Source organism: Anomaloglossus baeobatrachus, chromosome 12, assembly GCF_048569485.1.
Source record: "Anomaloglossus baeobatrachus isolate aAnoBae1 chromosome 12, aAnoBae1.hap1, whole genome shotgun sequence".
Classification (NCBI taxonomy): domain Eukaryota; kingdom Metazoa; phylum Chordata; class Amphibia; order Anura; family Aromobatidae; genus Anomaloglossus; species Anomaloglossus baeobatrachus.
Window position 1 is genome coordinate 59135286 of NC_134364.1, and position 16143 is coordinate 59151428.

Below are 16143 nucleotides of genomic sequence, written 5' to 3' on the forward strand. Positions count from 1 at the left end.
CTCATCACTAGCTATGAGTACCGAGCATAGTAGTGCCCGCTCATCACTAGCTATGAGTACCGAGCATAGTAGTGCCCGCTCATCACTAGCTATGAGTACCGCACATGGTAGTGCTCACTCATCACTAGTTCTAAGTACCAAGCACCCGAGCATGCTAGTGCGCACTCATCATTAGTTAACAGTACTTTACCCAACCTAAAGGCCCCCCATTCACATTAGACTAAAGCCAGCTAATCCCACTGTTATTGGCAGGACCAAGCAACAATCTAATGTGTATGAGTGACTCCCAACTCTACCATGAAAAGATATTGTGGGAGAACAGAAGGATTGTCCATGTTACCTTTCCAATGGCCAATCCTTTTCTTCTCCAGTAGATTATCTGCCACCAGATCTCATAAGAACCACTGGAGGACTTGGAGGAGCCAAATGTTGCAGTGTACACAAGAGTTGGGAAAGATAGTGGCTCAATCAACAGCTATCTCATTTTTATGGAGGCCATAGCTTTATGCACTTGTTTCATCATTTCCCAGATTTACATATTTCAGCACTAGTTTTCCTATCCTAATCTAATCTAATCAGTTGACATAATTAAGTTCTTTTGTACTGAGATAAATTATGCAATTACCGACCTTTAATGCCTCTTCTGGGACCTTATGCTGAATCTGTTCCAGCACGTACATGTTAAAATGTATTCAGGTAGTTAAGGAAAAGCCGTCAACACCAGGACTCACCCATTAAAGGAGAATGGCCAACACCCCAGCCACATACAAACAGGAACGCTGCAAGAAGACCCTGACGATCATCAAGCTTCCTTTCCCTAATCTAGGCAGTAGTTCCACATATCCAAGTGGGCGGAATGTGAGATGCAGAGCATAGATGAAAATCAATGTCTACAAGACCTGGAAGAACCTGCCGTCAAAGCCTGGTAGTATAGTGAGGGGGGACAGGGCAGGCAGTGGCAGTAGTGTGTGCAGGGGATACCAGGCCGCAGTGCAGCAGCTCGGTAGCCCCTTGCCTCCCAATTACCACCCCAGTGCAAGGATGCTTCCGCCACAGGCCATCCGTTCTCAGGGTTAATAAAGCAGACGCTGGTGTAATGCCTTTAAACATCCAATCTTTACTGAACTTCAATACTGAAACATTTTCCATTCACATAACATGGGCCCCGCTTCTGGTCCCGATGGGGTTCCCTCCAGACTCCACTTCCACATATAATTTAACGACCGACCACTTTCCTGGCACCTGGGCTCCATCGGACACCACTAGGCCCCTCATTCTTCATTCTGACGGCACGCTGCACGAACTGATTCAAATAGTCCTTAAGCCAATCCGTCCCACCCACAGGGATTAGCTTGCACTTTGGAAGGGCTATATGCAACAACACTCCTCTGGTCGTGCTTTAGGCCAGGACCTACCCTTCTCTGTTAAGGGCCCACTGACATTCGGTCTTGCACGGGATATCTTTGGGTATCGAATCCAGGAAAGAACAGACGAATCCCAAACTAACCAGACTAGACCCCGCTTCTGGGAACACAGTTCCACAGTCCTCTTTAGGGGAGCAGGACCCCGCATGTCCAGGATCAAAGGGGTAACCCTTAGGATTGCTAATCAGTAAAAGAAAATGGCTTCTTCTTTCTATCTCCTCCTGGGAACTCTCCTACCCTCCTGCTTTATGCTGTCCTATAAATATACACCTTATCCTATCCTCCTCCTTTCTCTTAACCCTTTTTCTGCCTACCCAAGTGCCAGGACAGCCATCACTACCACACTGCCACCTGGTGGCCATTTACAAACTACACAAAACATTAGTTTACCTTACAATAAATCCTGGGTGTGCCGGCTACTTCTGAAGAGTGGTAGCATAGTCTTGACCCCCCTACAATATTGCAAGACAAAGTGCACCTGTCATGTTACCTCTCATGCGCCATTGGAGCTGTCGTATTGTCCTCCTCTATAGCACATTAGTCCGCCGCATAGGAGCTGCAGATCACACACCAGTCATCAAGATTATTTGCAATATGCATTAGATCGATACTCAAGAGCCATCAACGCACAATCCCTTTTTACGAAATGCAAGTTGTCCTGATCTTAATGCATTCCTGCAGAAAAGCTCTCAGAAATTCTCCTGCCTCACGTGGCTGCAGTCTGTAATCTGCTTTCCTGTGACCTTGCACAAACCGCCTGCCAACAAAGAACCGAGCCATAAACCCAGCTGTTACTGCAAGAATTACAAAAGGATATCGTAGCCAAAGCGAATGACATCATTGAGTTTCAGGGTTATGTATTTCTGGTCCGGTATCCTCACGTCATTCACAAATGTCTGTAAAGAGAAGGGAAAAATGCATTAAATAATAAAGAATTAGTAGCAATTAAAAAAAAGCAAATCACAGGGTTATCTGTCTTATCCAGACTTAAAGGAATTTTCTGTTTTACGAAAACCTCTGTCCCTCAAGCAGATTTAAAAAAAGTCCTGTGCTTTAATCACCCTTCCTGGGTCCAGCGGAGTCTCCGCTGCTGCTCTGGGTGTCTCTAGTGCCGACATCACATGTTAGCTTTGGCTATTCTCAATCGCCACCATTCACTGGCAGCTTTCTTTTGTGGAGGCAGAAAGCTGTCAGTCAGTGTTGCAGGTGGGATTATAGAGAGCTCATCATTGAGAAGACTAGAAGAGTTGAAGCAGAGCGGGCACTACCATGCTCAGGTGCTCAGTACCCGTAACTAGTGATGAGCGGGCACTACCATGCTCAGGTGCTCAGTACCCGTAACTAGTGATGAGCGGGCACTACCATGCTCAGGTGCTCAGTACTGGTAACTAGTGATGAGCGGGCACTACCATGCTCAGGTGCTCAGTACTAGTAACTAGTGATGAGCGGGCACTACCATGCTCAGGTGCTTGTAACTAGTGATGAGCGGGCCCTACCATGCTCAGGTGCTCAGTACTAGTAACTAGTGATGAGCAGGCACTACCATGCTCAGGTGCTCGTAACTAGTGATGAGCGGGCACTACCATGCTCAGGTGCTCAGTACTAGTAACTAGTGATGAGCGGGCACTACCATGCTCAGGTGCTCGTAACTAGTGATGAGCGGGCACTACCATGCTCAGGTGCTCAGTACTGGTAACTAGTGATGAGCGGGCACTACCATGTTCGGGTGCTCTGTACTGGTAACTAGTGATGAGCGGGCACTACCATGCTCGGGTGCTCAGTACTCGTAACTAGTGATGAGCGGGCGCTACCATGCTCAGGTGCTCAGTACTAGTAACTAGTGATGAGCGGGCACTACCATGCTCAGGTGCTCAGTACGTGTAACTAGTGATGAGCGGGCACTACCATGCTCAGGTGCTCAGTACGTGTAACTAGTGATGAGCGGGCACTACCATGCTCAGGTGCTCAGTACGTGTAACTAGTGATGAGCGGGCACTACCATGCTCAGGTGCTCAGTACTGGTAACTAGTGATGAGTGGGCACTACCATGTTCGGGTGCTCTGTACTGGTAACTAGTGATGAGCGGGCACTACCATGCTCGGGTGCTCTGTACTGGTAACTAGTGATGAGCGGGCACTACCATGCTCGGGTGCTCTGTACTGGTAACTAATTATGAGCGGGCACTACCATGCTCGGGTGCTCAGTACTCGGAACGAGCAGTCAGACACTCAGATGAGTGCGACTCCAGTACATTATACAATAAAATTATTAGCATTATTCATAACTACAATTCGTCCTGCAAAAGCAAGCCCTCGTCCGGGGAGACAGAAGGAAAAATAAAAAGTTCACAGCTCTTTGAGGAAGGGGAAAAAACAACTACATTATTTAAAAAAACAAATTGGTTGCTGTGGAAAAAGGTTAAAATCATCAGTACCCAGCGCTGCAGAGGCTGTGACCGCGACTGTCCGCACCTCATGCAGCTGTCCGCAGTTTTAACAACTCCGGCCGGACATTAATACAACGGCTGGGACTTTTCTATTACAAGATGCAGATTAAGGCTACTATTTTTATTCACAACAACATTGCAGATTTCTACATTTATACCCGATCCCCAAGCCCGGATATCATTTTACTTGGATTGTTTTCTTATATGACAAAACCATTCTGTACAAAAGGGAACTAATCAGTAGATTTATGCTGCTCAAACCACAGGAAGAAGAAGAAGTCAGAACCCGACAATGCGACAGCAGCCAGGTATGTTTTACACTAGTGATGAGCGGGCACTACAATGCTCGGGTGCTCGGTACTAGTAACTAGTGATGAGCAGGCACTACCATGCTCGGGTGCTCGGTACTAGTAACTAGTGATGAGCGGGCACTACCATGCTCGGGTGCTCGGTACTAGTAACTAGTGATGAGCGGGCACTACCATGCTCGGGTGCTCGGTACTAGTAACTAGTGATGAGCAGGCACTACCATGCTCGGGTGCTCGGTACTAGTAACTAGTGATGAGCGGGCACTACCATGCTCGGGTGCTCGGTACTAGTAACTAGTGATGAGCGGGCACTACCATGCTCGGGTGCTCGGTACTCGTAACTAGTGATGAGCGGGCACTACCATGCTCGGGTGCTCGGTACTAGTAACTAGTGATGAGCGGGCACTACCATGCTCGGGTGCTCGGTACTAGTAACTAGTGATGAGCGGGCACTACCATGCTCAGGTGCTCAGTACTAGTAACTAGTGATGAGCGGGCACTACCATGCTCAGTACTAGTAACTAGTGATGAGCGGGCACTACCATGCTCAGGTGCTCTGTACTCGTAACTAGTGATTAGCAGGCACTACCATGCTCAGGTGCTCTGTACTCGTAACTAGTGATGAGCGGGCACTACCATGCTCAGGTGCTCTGTACTCGTAACTAGTGATGAGCGGGCACTACCATGCTCAGGTGCTCAGTACTCGTAACTAGTGATGAGCGGGCACTACCATGCTCTGTACTCGTAACTAGTGATGAGCGGACACTACCATGCTCGGGTGCTCTGTATTCGTAACTAGTGATGAGCGGGCACTACCATGCTCGGGTGCTCAGTACTCGTAACTAGTGATGAGCGAGCACTACTATGCTCAGTACTCGTAACTAGTGATGAGCGGGCACTACCATGCTCGGGTGCTCTGTACTCGTAACTAGTGATGAGCGGGCACTACCATGCTCGGGTGCTCAGTACTCGTAACTAGTGATGAGCGGACACTACCATGCTCGGGTGCTCTGTATTCGTAACTAGTGATGAGCGGGCACTACCATGCTCGGGTGCTCAGTACTCGTAACTAGTGATGAGCGAGCACTACTATGCTCAGGTGCTCAGTACTCGTAACTAGTGATGAGCGGGCACTACCATGCTCGGGTGCTCAGTACTCGTAACTAGTGATGAGCGGACACTACCATGCTCGGGTGCTCTGTACTCGTAACTAGTGATGAGCGGGCACTACTATGCTCGGGTGCTCTGTACTCGTAACTAGTGATGAGCGGGCACTACTATGCTCGGGTGCTCTGTACTCGTAACTAGTGATGAGCAGGCACTACCATGCTCGGGTGCTCAGTACTCGTAACTAGTGATGAGCAGGCACTACCATGCTCGGGTGCTCTGTACTTGTAACTAGTGATGAGCGGGCACTACTATGCTCTGGTGTGCAGTATTTGTAATTAGTTATAAGCGGGCACTACCATGCTCTGGTGTGCAGTATTTGTAATTAGTTATAAGCGGGCACTACTATGCTCAGGTGCTCAGTACTCTTAACCAGCAATTGGACACTCGGACAGGCTTGACTCATGTACGGACTATAATGGAAGATCTTCTGGAAAAATTCTCAACTTCCCCATTGACTTTCATTATACTCCGTACATGAATTGAGTCCATCCGAGCAACCAGCTGCTAGATAAGAGTACAGCACACCCAAGCATGGTAGTGCTCGCTCATCACTAGATACCAGTACTGATCACCCAAGCATGGTAGTGCCCGCTCATCACTAGTTACGAGTACTGATCACCCAAGCATGGTAGTGCCCGCTCATCACTAGTTACGAGTACTGATCACCCAAGCATGGTAGTGCCCGCTCATCACTAGTTACGAGTACTGAGCATCCGAGCATGGTAGTGCCCGCTCATCACTAGTTACCAGTACTGAGCACCAGAGCATGGTAGTGCCCGCTCATCACTAGTTACCAGTACTGATCACCCAAGCATGGTAGTGCCCGCTCATCACTAGTTACGAGTACTGAGCACCCGAGCATGGTAGTGCCCGCTCATCACTAGTTACAAGTACAGAGCACCCAAGCATGGTAGTGCCCACTCATCACTAGTTACAAGTACTGAGCACCCGAGCATGGTAGTGCCCACTCATCACTAGTTACAAGTACTGAGCACCCGAGCATGGTAGTGCCCGCTCATCACTAGTTACAAGTACAGAGCACCCAAGCATGGTAGTGCCCGCTCATCACTAGTTACAAGTATAGAGCACTCAAGCATAGCAGTGCCCGCTCATCACTAGTTACAAGTATAGAGCACCCGATCATGGTAGTGCCCGCTTATCACTATTTTACACTAAAATGCTCCAGAATTTGCAAGTAAACGTAGTTGGAAGGGCTGGGTGTGGGCTACAGGGAGAGACCTGACCTGTCCGGTGTGGTCCCCGTCCAGCTTCTTCCTCCCCGCTTCAGTTGGTATAGCGATACCAACTGTCAATCAACTTGACTGCTGTGGGGAAAATCCGGTTGGGGGAAGCGCACCGGACTACACAGGTCTCTTCCTAGTTTGAAAACCTGGCTGTAGACTATAGGGAAAGATTTTCTTAATGTGATGCCAACCCCAGCCGGCTTCTCCCTCCACTACTTCAGGTAACAGATAGGTCTTTCAATATGTTCACACATAGGAAAGACCTGGCAATAAACTGGAGTGGTGTCGGACACCGCACCGGACTAGTCAGGTTTATCCCTATAGTCCCTGACCATCTTTCCAAGCTATGAAATGCCAGGGCAGAGGAGAATAACAGAGAGTGGTAGATAGGGATGTCAAACCGCGCCACTGACTCAGCCGATCCAGGAGATTATGGATTGATGTTGCTTTTATTCATTACACAGATCAAGTCAACGCGTTTCGGGGGTCGCAGTGAGATTTGTTTTGCTTGCCAGTCTGTCCTGATGAAGGGGGCTGCGACCCCCGAAACGCGTTGACTTGATCTGTGTAATGAATAAAAGCAACATCAATCCATAATCTCCTGGATCGGCTGAGTCAGTGGCGCGGTTTGACATCCCTATCTACCACTCTCTGTTATCTGCCAATTTTGGGTCCGCTGCCGTGGCTTGGATTCTTAACATGCTGTTATAGGCGTTGTGACTCTCACAACCCCTATAGGTGAGTAAGTCCACCCTCCGTGTTCTTTTCCCCCCCATATTTCTGGGGTAAGACCCTATTGCGCTTCTCTTCCACAGTGCTTCCTCTGAGGGCAGAGGAGAAGAAAGCATACTTAGCCGCAATCACACACCCAGGCTTTAGCTCATGTTGCCCTTGCATCATGACCCTAATGACTGATCCATTTACATTGCAAATTGGTCCAGTTTCCTTGTGCTAATCTGTGCTACACTGTACTGGTTAATTGGATTGTACAGGATTACAAAAACATGGCTGCTTTTTCATTTATCAGATTCAGCTGGATAGAAAGAAGCTCCAGGACGGTGCTCAGTAGACAAGGGAAGCTGTAGACAATCTACGTGAGGAGGACTCCGGCACAAAAAGTCCATGCAGACAGAAATTTGTGAGGATTAAAAAATAATCTTTAATTCCTAGTAGATAAAATACAGGGTGAGGATAAGATTTCCTATGATTGACGCGTTTCAGACGCTGGGTCTTTAGTTATACATTATAATGACTGATTATGACCCAGCGTCTGAAACGCGTCAATCATAGGAAATCTTATCCTCACCATGTATTTTATCTACTAGGAATTAAAGATTATTTTTTTAATCCTCACAAATTTTTGTCTGCATGGACGTTTTGTGCCGGAGTCCTCCTTACTTTGATTGGTATTAAACCTCAGCTGTAGACAAACACAAGGCATAGATAGTTTTTTGTCTAACCTTGTGCACCCATTTTGACCCAATAAGTTAAGATAAAGTCTAACAGGGACCATTTAAATCCAAAATTGTTTTTTTTTTTTGTTTTAAGAGTTAGTGACCCTTACAAGAGCAACAACAAAAATAGAAAATAAGGGTAATCTATGGGAAGATTTGTAGGGGAAGGGATATGGGGGTCTCCAGTGGGCTAAATTTAGGTTTATATTAAAAAAAAAAAAGCAATACTGTATAAGAATGGGTTCATATGATAGGATACAAATAATCTGGTTCAAAGTGTTAAAAAATTTAGCATGCGACGGTGTACGTACCCCATTCAGGCTCCCGAGGTCCTTCACGCGATGCTCGTCTTTCTCGCTGTCGTAGTTGATGACGGCGTGCTGTTTATCCACACTGCGGGACTAAAAGGAACACACAGATCTATAATTCATTCTCTGCAGACATCGAACATTCTTCAAATCTAGGACTTGTAGGAAAACATCACATCTAGTGAATCTCATCCACAATACCGCAGCCAAGGAATATGTCAGGAGTGAACTTTTAATCCCATTATTCCCAGTGAACGAGTAAACACCAAACAAAATGTTGATTAACCACATACTGCAGAACCAACCATGTGTAAAGAGTCGAGTCCACGATGGATTAATGTGCACTGGTGAGCTTTAGACAATGGGGGAAATTTATCATGAATTTGGGCCATTTTCTGGGCCTAATTTGTTCTTTTTGGGGGGTCATTTTAGAGCCTATTCTACCTTAATGTTAACAAAATCAAACTGAGGTTTCTTGTTGCGCAAAAAGTTCATGCTACAATGTGCACTAAAATGATAAATTAAGAACAGATTATTCTAAAAAAAAAAAAAAAGGCACAGAAGAACAAATGACACATTTTCCACTTTTTGCCAAGCAAAGTGTCCATCAAGGAGCCGACCAAAGTCAAGAGAAAGGATTATCGCACTACCATTGTAAAAAAAAAAAAAAAAAAAAAAAAATAAAAAGTTTCCTAAGAAACAGCTTCACACAGTGTTCACAGGCTGTCACTGGTATTACATGGCACAGCGCAATATTCTGTACTACATTATTACTTTGATCAAATACAAGATAAAACTGTACTATACTTACAATGCACAAATTTTCGTTATCTGGGTAACCCTAATCATTGATATCAAATTATTGTAATAGGTAAATAAAGGTACATATATTTTCCTGGAGTTTTTAGGCTCCGGGTGGTTATACTATGAGAACAGAGTACTATGTCATACAACGAGCACGGATTCTTGAGAGGAAGAAAGCCGGTCATGGGAAAGCTGTAGAGAGAGACAATCTAGAGACGATCTACGGTAGGTAAAAAAAAAAAAAAAAACACACAACACCACACATGACCAGATTAAAAAAAGGCAATTACTTATTTCCCACTACTCCCCTGAGTATGCAGTTTTTTGTTTCTTAAAAATCCACCATACAGCTCCAGAGAGATGGGCATTTTTATTTAGTTTTTATTTTTACGTTCTGTGGGGGCGGTGCTCATGTAGCACCCAGGGATATGGGGTACTCGGTCCCGGGCAGTGTACGTCTTGGGAATGTCACGATGGTGGCCGTTCCCGGTTCCGTGCCCTGTGCCCTTTTTGTAATGGGGATATTTACAGGGGGATGGTTGAATAAAGTTTATTCGTGACGCCACTTGCGGTGTTGCGGCTAAGTTTAGGGAGTCACCGCTGCAGAATGTCTCCACTGGGGCTGGTGATGTTAGCAGCTAATATGGTAGTCCCTCCACAAGTAGGGTTTTGCCCCAGCAGGTGTATGGTGCGGTGGGCGTCGGACAAAGGGAGTCCAGACAGGTATTCAGTGCAACTGGTTTACTCACTTGGGATGTTAACTGGTTGCCCGAGGCCGGCTGGTTTCGCCTCCAGGTCCCCTTCGTTCCAGTGCCTGTCTGGTTCTCTGGTACCTTCTTCCCCTGCACCTGTCTCTGGTAAGTGGGTCCCCGTTCTGGGGTTTGTCCACCTCTGTCCGCCTGACGGTAGTGTGAGCCCTGTGGGGTTGAAGTCTCTGGTCCCGTCGCCGGTTCTCCCTTTGGTATGGTATTCAATACATAAATGCCTTGGATTGAGGGGGTGAGGGGGTAGATATTTGGAGGTAATACCTTGGAATCGATAACTTTACTAGTGAGGTTCACCTAAATATTATGAGCTTGTATACACCCATAACTCTCCATTTAAATCATTTATCGGCTATGTCCGACAGACCGTTTTTATTTAGATTGTGAGCCTCAATGGGGACAGTGATGTGGAATTAATAGCGCTATATAAGTGAGTAAAATAAATACAAAAAATAAATGCTGTGAGAAAAGCTTCAGAGTGGAACCCGAAATGCGTGAAATCTACGCGAGTGCTGATCTTACTGATATTCATATTGGAACCGAATAGTGAATTTTTAAATGTTAAAAATTGGATTAAATCAGGGAATAAAGGGAGATTAAATTCTGGACACTTTAGATCTGGTGGGATATCCTCTAAAGCTCTTAAAAGTAAAAAAAAAAAAAAAAAAAAAGTGAAACTTTGCTTTGTGTATGGAGCGTCATAATCACTGTCAGCCGTCTGGAGATCACGGTCTTAGTACATGCTTTAAATTCCTATAAAACAACAATTCTGAGAATCCGTTTTGTTTTATTCCTGCAAGCGTATTCATGCATCTCTAGCGTAACGACTGTCAACCGCGTGCGTCCCTACATAATGTGCAATCGGTGCCAACAGTTTTAGACAACAAAAGAAGAACCCCCATTGAAAGGGTAATTTGTCACCAACAATTTTCCAATGCGAACTGTATACTTTATTACATTTATTTTAGACCTGATGTGACTGGTGTACTTACTTTGAAAAAAGAAAAAAAAAATCTGTTGGAGTGGCTACATAATTCTGGAAATAAAAATGACCATTAGCTGGACAAATATTAGGGTTAAGCGGGGAAACTTTCACAAAGGAGTATACAACCTTGGGGCCATAGAAGAATTGCCAATTTGTGCACTAATTCATATACTCTATATGGCAGTAATGCAGTTTGCATTTCATATAGTGAAGGTGTGCATGTATCTTGGTGCACACAGGGTGCGGTTACCCTCTTTAGTAAGTATGTGGCCATGCTGACATGGATTTTGAGAAGTACACCAGCCTCATCAGATCCATATGCAGCTCGCACGCTGAAATCTGGTGACATGCCAAGCTTCTAACATATAAACAGCTTCTGGAATAGAACCGAGATATGCTAGGTTATAGATAATACAGATAGTAAGGGACCGGCTTAAAGGGTCTTTCCAGGAATACATAGTAAGGGACCGGCTTAAAGGGTCTTTCCAGGAATACATAGTAAGGGCCCGGATTAAAGGGTCTTTCCAGGAATACATAGTAAGGGACCGGCTTAAAGGGTCTTTCCAGGGATACATAGTAAGGGACCGGCTTAAAGGGTCTTTCCAGGGATACATAGTAAGGGACCAGCTTAAAGGGTCTTTCCAGGGATACATAGTAAGGGACCGGCTTAAAGGGTCTTTCCAGGGATACATAGTAAGGGACCGGCTTAAAGGGTCTTTCCAGGGATACATAGTAAGGGACCGGCTTAAAGGGTCTTTCCAGGGATACATAGTAAGGGACCGGCTTAAAGGGTCTTTCCAGGAATACATAGTAAGGGCCCGGCTTAAAGTGTCTTTCCAGGAATACATAGTAAGGGACTGGCTTTAAGGGTCTTTCCAGGAATACATAGTAAGGGCCCGGCTTAAAGGGTCTTTCCAGAAATATATAATAAAGGGACCGGCTTAAAGGGTCTTTCCAGGAATACATAGTAAGGGACCGGCTTAAAGGGCCTTTCCAGAAATATATAATAAAAGGGACCGGCTTAAAGGGTCTTTCCAGGAATACATAGTAAGGGACCGGCTTAAAGGGTCTTTCCAGGAATACATAGTAAGGGCCCGGCTTAAAGGGTCTTTCCAGGAATACATAGTAAGGGACCGGCTTAAAGGGCCTTTCCAGAAATATATAATAAAAGGGACCGGCTTAAAGGGTCTTTCCAGGGATACATAGTAAGGGACCGGCTTAAAGGGTCTTTCCAGGAATACATAGTAAGGGACTGGCTTTAAGGGTCTTTCCAGGAATACATAGTAAGGGCCCGGCTTAAAGGGTCTTTCCAGAAATATATAATAAAGGGACCGGCTTAAAGGGTCTTTCCAGGAATACATAGTAAGGGACCGGCTTAAAGGGCCTTTCCAGAAATATATAATAAAAGGGACCATCTTAAATGGTCTTTCCAGGAATACATAGTAAGGGACCGGCTTAAAAGGGTCTTTCCAGGAATACATAGTAAGGGACCAGCTTTATGGGTCTTTCCAGGAATACATATTAAGGGACCGGCTTAAAGGGTCTTTCCAGGAATACATAGTAAGGGACAGGCTTAAATGGTCTTTCCAGGAATACATATTAAGGGACCGGCTTAAAGGGTCTTTCCAGGGATACATAGTAAGGGAATGGCTTAAAGGGTCTTTCCAGGAATACATAGTAAGGGACCGGCTTAAAGGGTCTTTCCAGAAATATATAATAAAGGGACCGGCTTAAATGGTCTTTCCAGGAATACATATTAAGGGACCGGCTTAAAGGGTCTTTCCAGGAATACACAGTAAGGGAATGGCTTAAAGGGTCTTTCCAGGAATACATAATAAGGGTCCGGCTTAAGGGGTCAATTCAGGAATACATAGTAAGGGACCAGCTTAAAAGGGTCTTTCCAGGAATACATAGTAAGGGACTGGCTTAAGGGATCAATCCAGGAATATATAGTAAGGGACCAACTTAAAGGGTCTTTCCAGGAATATATAAGAATGGAAAGTGATTGTGTCCCCTCTAATGTTTATGCAGGCTAAGCGCTATGGCTACTTTTATCTGCTTATTGCTACACTCAGGCCCTGACTGATCAGACATGTCGCCGGCATTCAGTGGTTAATCTGTATGTACTCTTGGCTGCACATTCTTGTTTATACACAGACTCGTACTGATGACATCACCGACCTTGTCAGGGCAACAAAGCAAATAAGAACCTGGCGGCTCTACGGTCCTGGAACATATACAAAGGGCAGGGTACAATGGCAGCGGTGATGTCATTTATCCCGTGGATTACTACAATAATTGCTATGCCTGAAGGGGGAACGGCAAGCTGGTACAATAGCCGAAATCCTGCAATATTATCATTATTCAGCTGTATACTATCATTAACATGAGCTCATTTAAAGGGGCCGTGAAAGATAAGTCACTATTATTTACAGACAGTCACAGTAAGGTCCCTGGTTTTCGGTCAATACAGCAAACAATGCGATAGAAATTGAAACGGGGCATCAAAGGGTTAAGGGTATCCAATTGCTTGTTTTAATCCCAATCCTACTAAAACGTCTGCACCAACTCTGTCGCTAAAGAAGATTTTCACACTTTTGTTCGGGCAAGTTGTCAAAAGCGTAAATCTAGACTAGAAAGGGATCATTTTTTCTTAAACATGAACTCCTTAATCCTAGAAATACAGAACAATAGATCGTACAGGACGTTTTTTCCGGCCAAGAGTCCTGGTTTTCCAGGGACAGACCCACAAGATGACCCAAAAAGGATGGCGTTTGTGCGAATCATGCCTAAGGGTGAACACTTGGGGTTGTTCACAGGCAAGGATTAAAATATCCCAAATTTCATCTTTGAAAACGACCTGTCTCTTGCCATAAATATGGAATTCTTTTGTTCTGGTGTAAACGCCGTTGTTCTCCTGAGTCCGGCATGGTTTTTCTTTTGTTCCTGCGCCTCTCCAATCCTGAGATATGGCCCCTGTATATAAATCTAAGTCTTTCAGCCAACTGGGCGTGGTCTTAAAATAAAACACCCACAAGAAGAGTTGAGCACGCCCACTTGGCTAAGACGACCAGATTTACATACAAGAAATAGACGGCCATATCTCAGGAAAGGAGCAACGCAGGAACATAGGAAAAACAGCGCCGGAATCAGGAGAACAGCGGCTTTTACACCGAGTAAATGAATTATATAGTTAAGCCAAGTAGGATAGTTTTGTTAAATGCGCCCAATATTAAAATTCTGACAACACAGGATTTTATGGTGTTCAAAGGAACTCAAAAAGGAGATGGAGGAGGTATAATAATCCATACTAAACTAACAAGATAAAGTTATTATCTTAGGTGGTCATCATTTTTATTTATTTTTTAGCACAGTATACGTTCTCTCCATGGTTAATGAATAACCTCATTGGCCTTTGTCACAAAGGACGGTTAAGCTAATACATGGAAATCTGATCATCCAACAGAGGCACTAAGCAAGCTGTCTATGGGCAGTCCAACTCACAAAAAAATGCCATCACAACGCTATTACCATGTAATTTGGTGGTTTCTGTGTGACTTATAATAAACTTCTGTGACTCAGCCTCCTACATCTGATGCTGAGAGTAATGCCAGAGACACTAACCAAACTGGATATGTGGAGATAACTGGAAATGTAACACCACAATGTCATACACAGACAAGCAAAAGGGTAATGATGTTTTGGACTTTTGTCTTTTAGGTTCCATATCTCACCATCCCCTACAGCTTTGAGCGTGAGACTACCTTCAGTTTGTAGACAATCATCTTTGCCATCTCATACAGAAATTTTACCTGCAACCATTTAGGATATGGTTAGTTATGCAGATTTGCTCCTGGTGTTTGAAAACGCTCTATTCCTGTATACTACAAATTACAATCTGCTCTCACATTCCCTAATAGCTCAGTGTGTTATTAGGTTGATTCCCAAGCGAAAAGGTCACTGGTTCTAATCTAGGCACAGCCATGAAGATGATTTCCCCAAAAAAGAGAAACCGCATCATCCAGCTCATCGATAGTGGTCTCTTAAGGCTGCTTTACACACAGCGACATCACTAGCGATGTCGCTCGTGAAAGCACCCGCCCCCGTTGTTTGTGTGTCCCGGGCAAATTGCTGCCCGTGGCGCACAATATCGCTAGGACCCGTCACACTACTTACCTTCCTAACAACGTCGCTGTGGCCGGTGAACCGCCTCTTTTCTAAGAGGGCAGTTCGTGCGGCGTCACAACGATGTCACACGGGAGGCGTCCAATAGCAGAGGAGGGGCAGAGAGCAGCCGCATGAAAGTCACGCCCACCTCGTTGCCGGAGGACGCAGGTTCGGTGTTGTTAGTCGTTCCCGGGGTGTCACACGTAGCAATGTGTGCTGCCTCAGGAACGACGAACAACCTGCGTCCAGCACCAGCAACGATATTTGGAAATGGACGACGTGTCAACAATCAACGATTTGGTGAGTATGTTGCATCGTTAGCGGTCGCTCGTACGTGTCACACACAACTACGTCGCTAATGAGGTCAGATGTGCGTCACGAATTCCGTGACCCCAACGACATCTAGTTAGCGATGTCGTTGCATGTAAAGCCAGCTTTAGCCAAGAAAATTGCCAAACTGCATCATGTGAGGCCATGACAAGTTGAAGAATATGAAATTAAGTCCGTCCACCCATTCAAAAGCCAAAAAGTGACGTCCAGGCAAAATATCGGAGTCAGCAAGTCTGCTCATCACAAGGTCTATCATTTCTGGAGCTACAAACACAGCAATGGAGATGGCTCGTCTGCTTCATAATAGTGAGATCACAAACGTCCATGCAAACACCGTGCAATGCATAACACGCAAGTCTGGAATGGTGGCTCAAAAACAGGTGAAGAAGCCTAGACTTTAATATCATAAGGAGCGTTGGTTCGAGTTTGGAAAAAAGTATGAAAAGTGGGCAATAGAAGACTGGAAACGGGTGATTTGGAGAGATGAGAAAAGTCAATTGACGGCTCTGATGGGTGCAAATGGGTCTGGAAGAAACAAGGGAAAAAGGAGCTAATGGATCGAGAAATTGAAGGAAGTGTTATGTTCAGTAGAAGAAGCCTGATGATGTGGGGGTGTTTCACAGTCGAAGGAGCTGGATACTTGGCCTGGATTGATGGTGGTCTCAATGCTGAGTTATAGGTTAGAATTCTACAAGATGAGTTACTTCATACACTCGAGTACTATGGGTATGAAAAGGAT

The 16143-nt window shown here is 45.2% G+C and overlaps 1 protein-coding gene across 6 annotated transcripts in view; it reads right to left on the bottom strand.

Moving 5' to 3' along the window:
* CEP170B (centrosomal protein 170B) overlaps positions 1 to 16143 on the bottom strand; it is a 130932-nt gene that overhangs the window by 59501 nt on the left and 55288 nt on the right. For all 6 annotated transcript variants that reach the window (XM_075330175.1, XM_075330174.1, XM_075330172.1 and 3 more), the window contains exons 3-5: positions 8358 to 8447; positions 2240 to 2320; positions 630 to 686 (exon numbers count right to left, since the gene is read on the bottom strand). In XM_075330175.1, coding sequence (XP_075186290.1) covers positions 630 to 686; positions 2240 to 2320; positions 8358 to 8447 — 228 coding nt within the window. The remainder of the gene's footprint in view (positions 1 to 629; positions 687 to 2239; positions 2321 to 8357; positions 8448 to 16143) is intronic.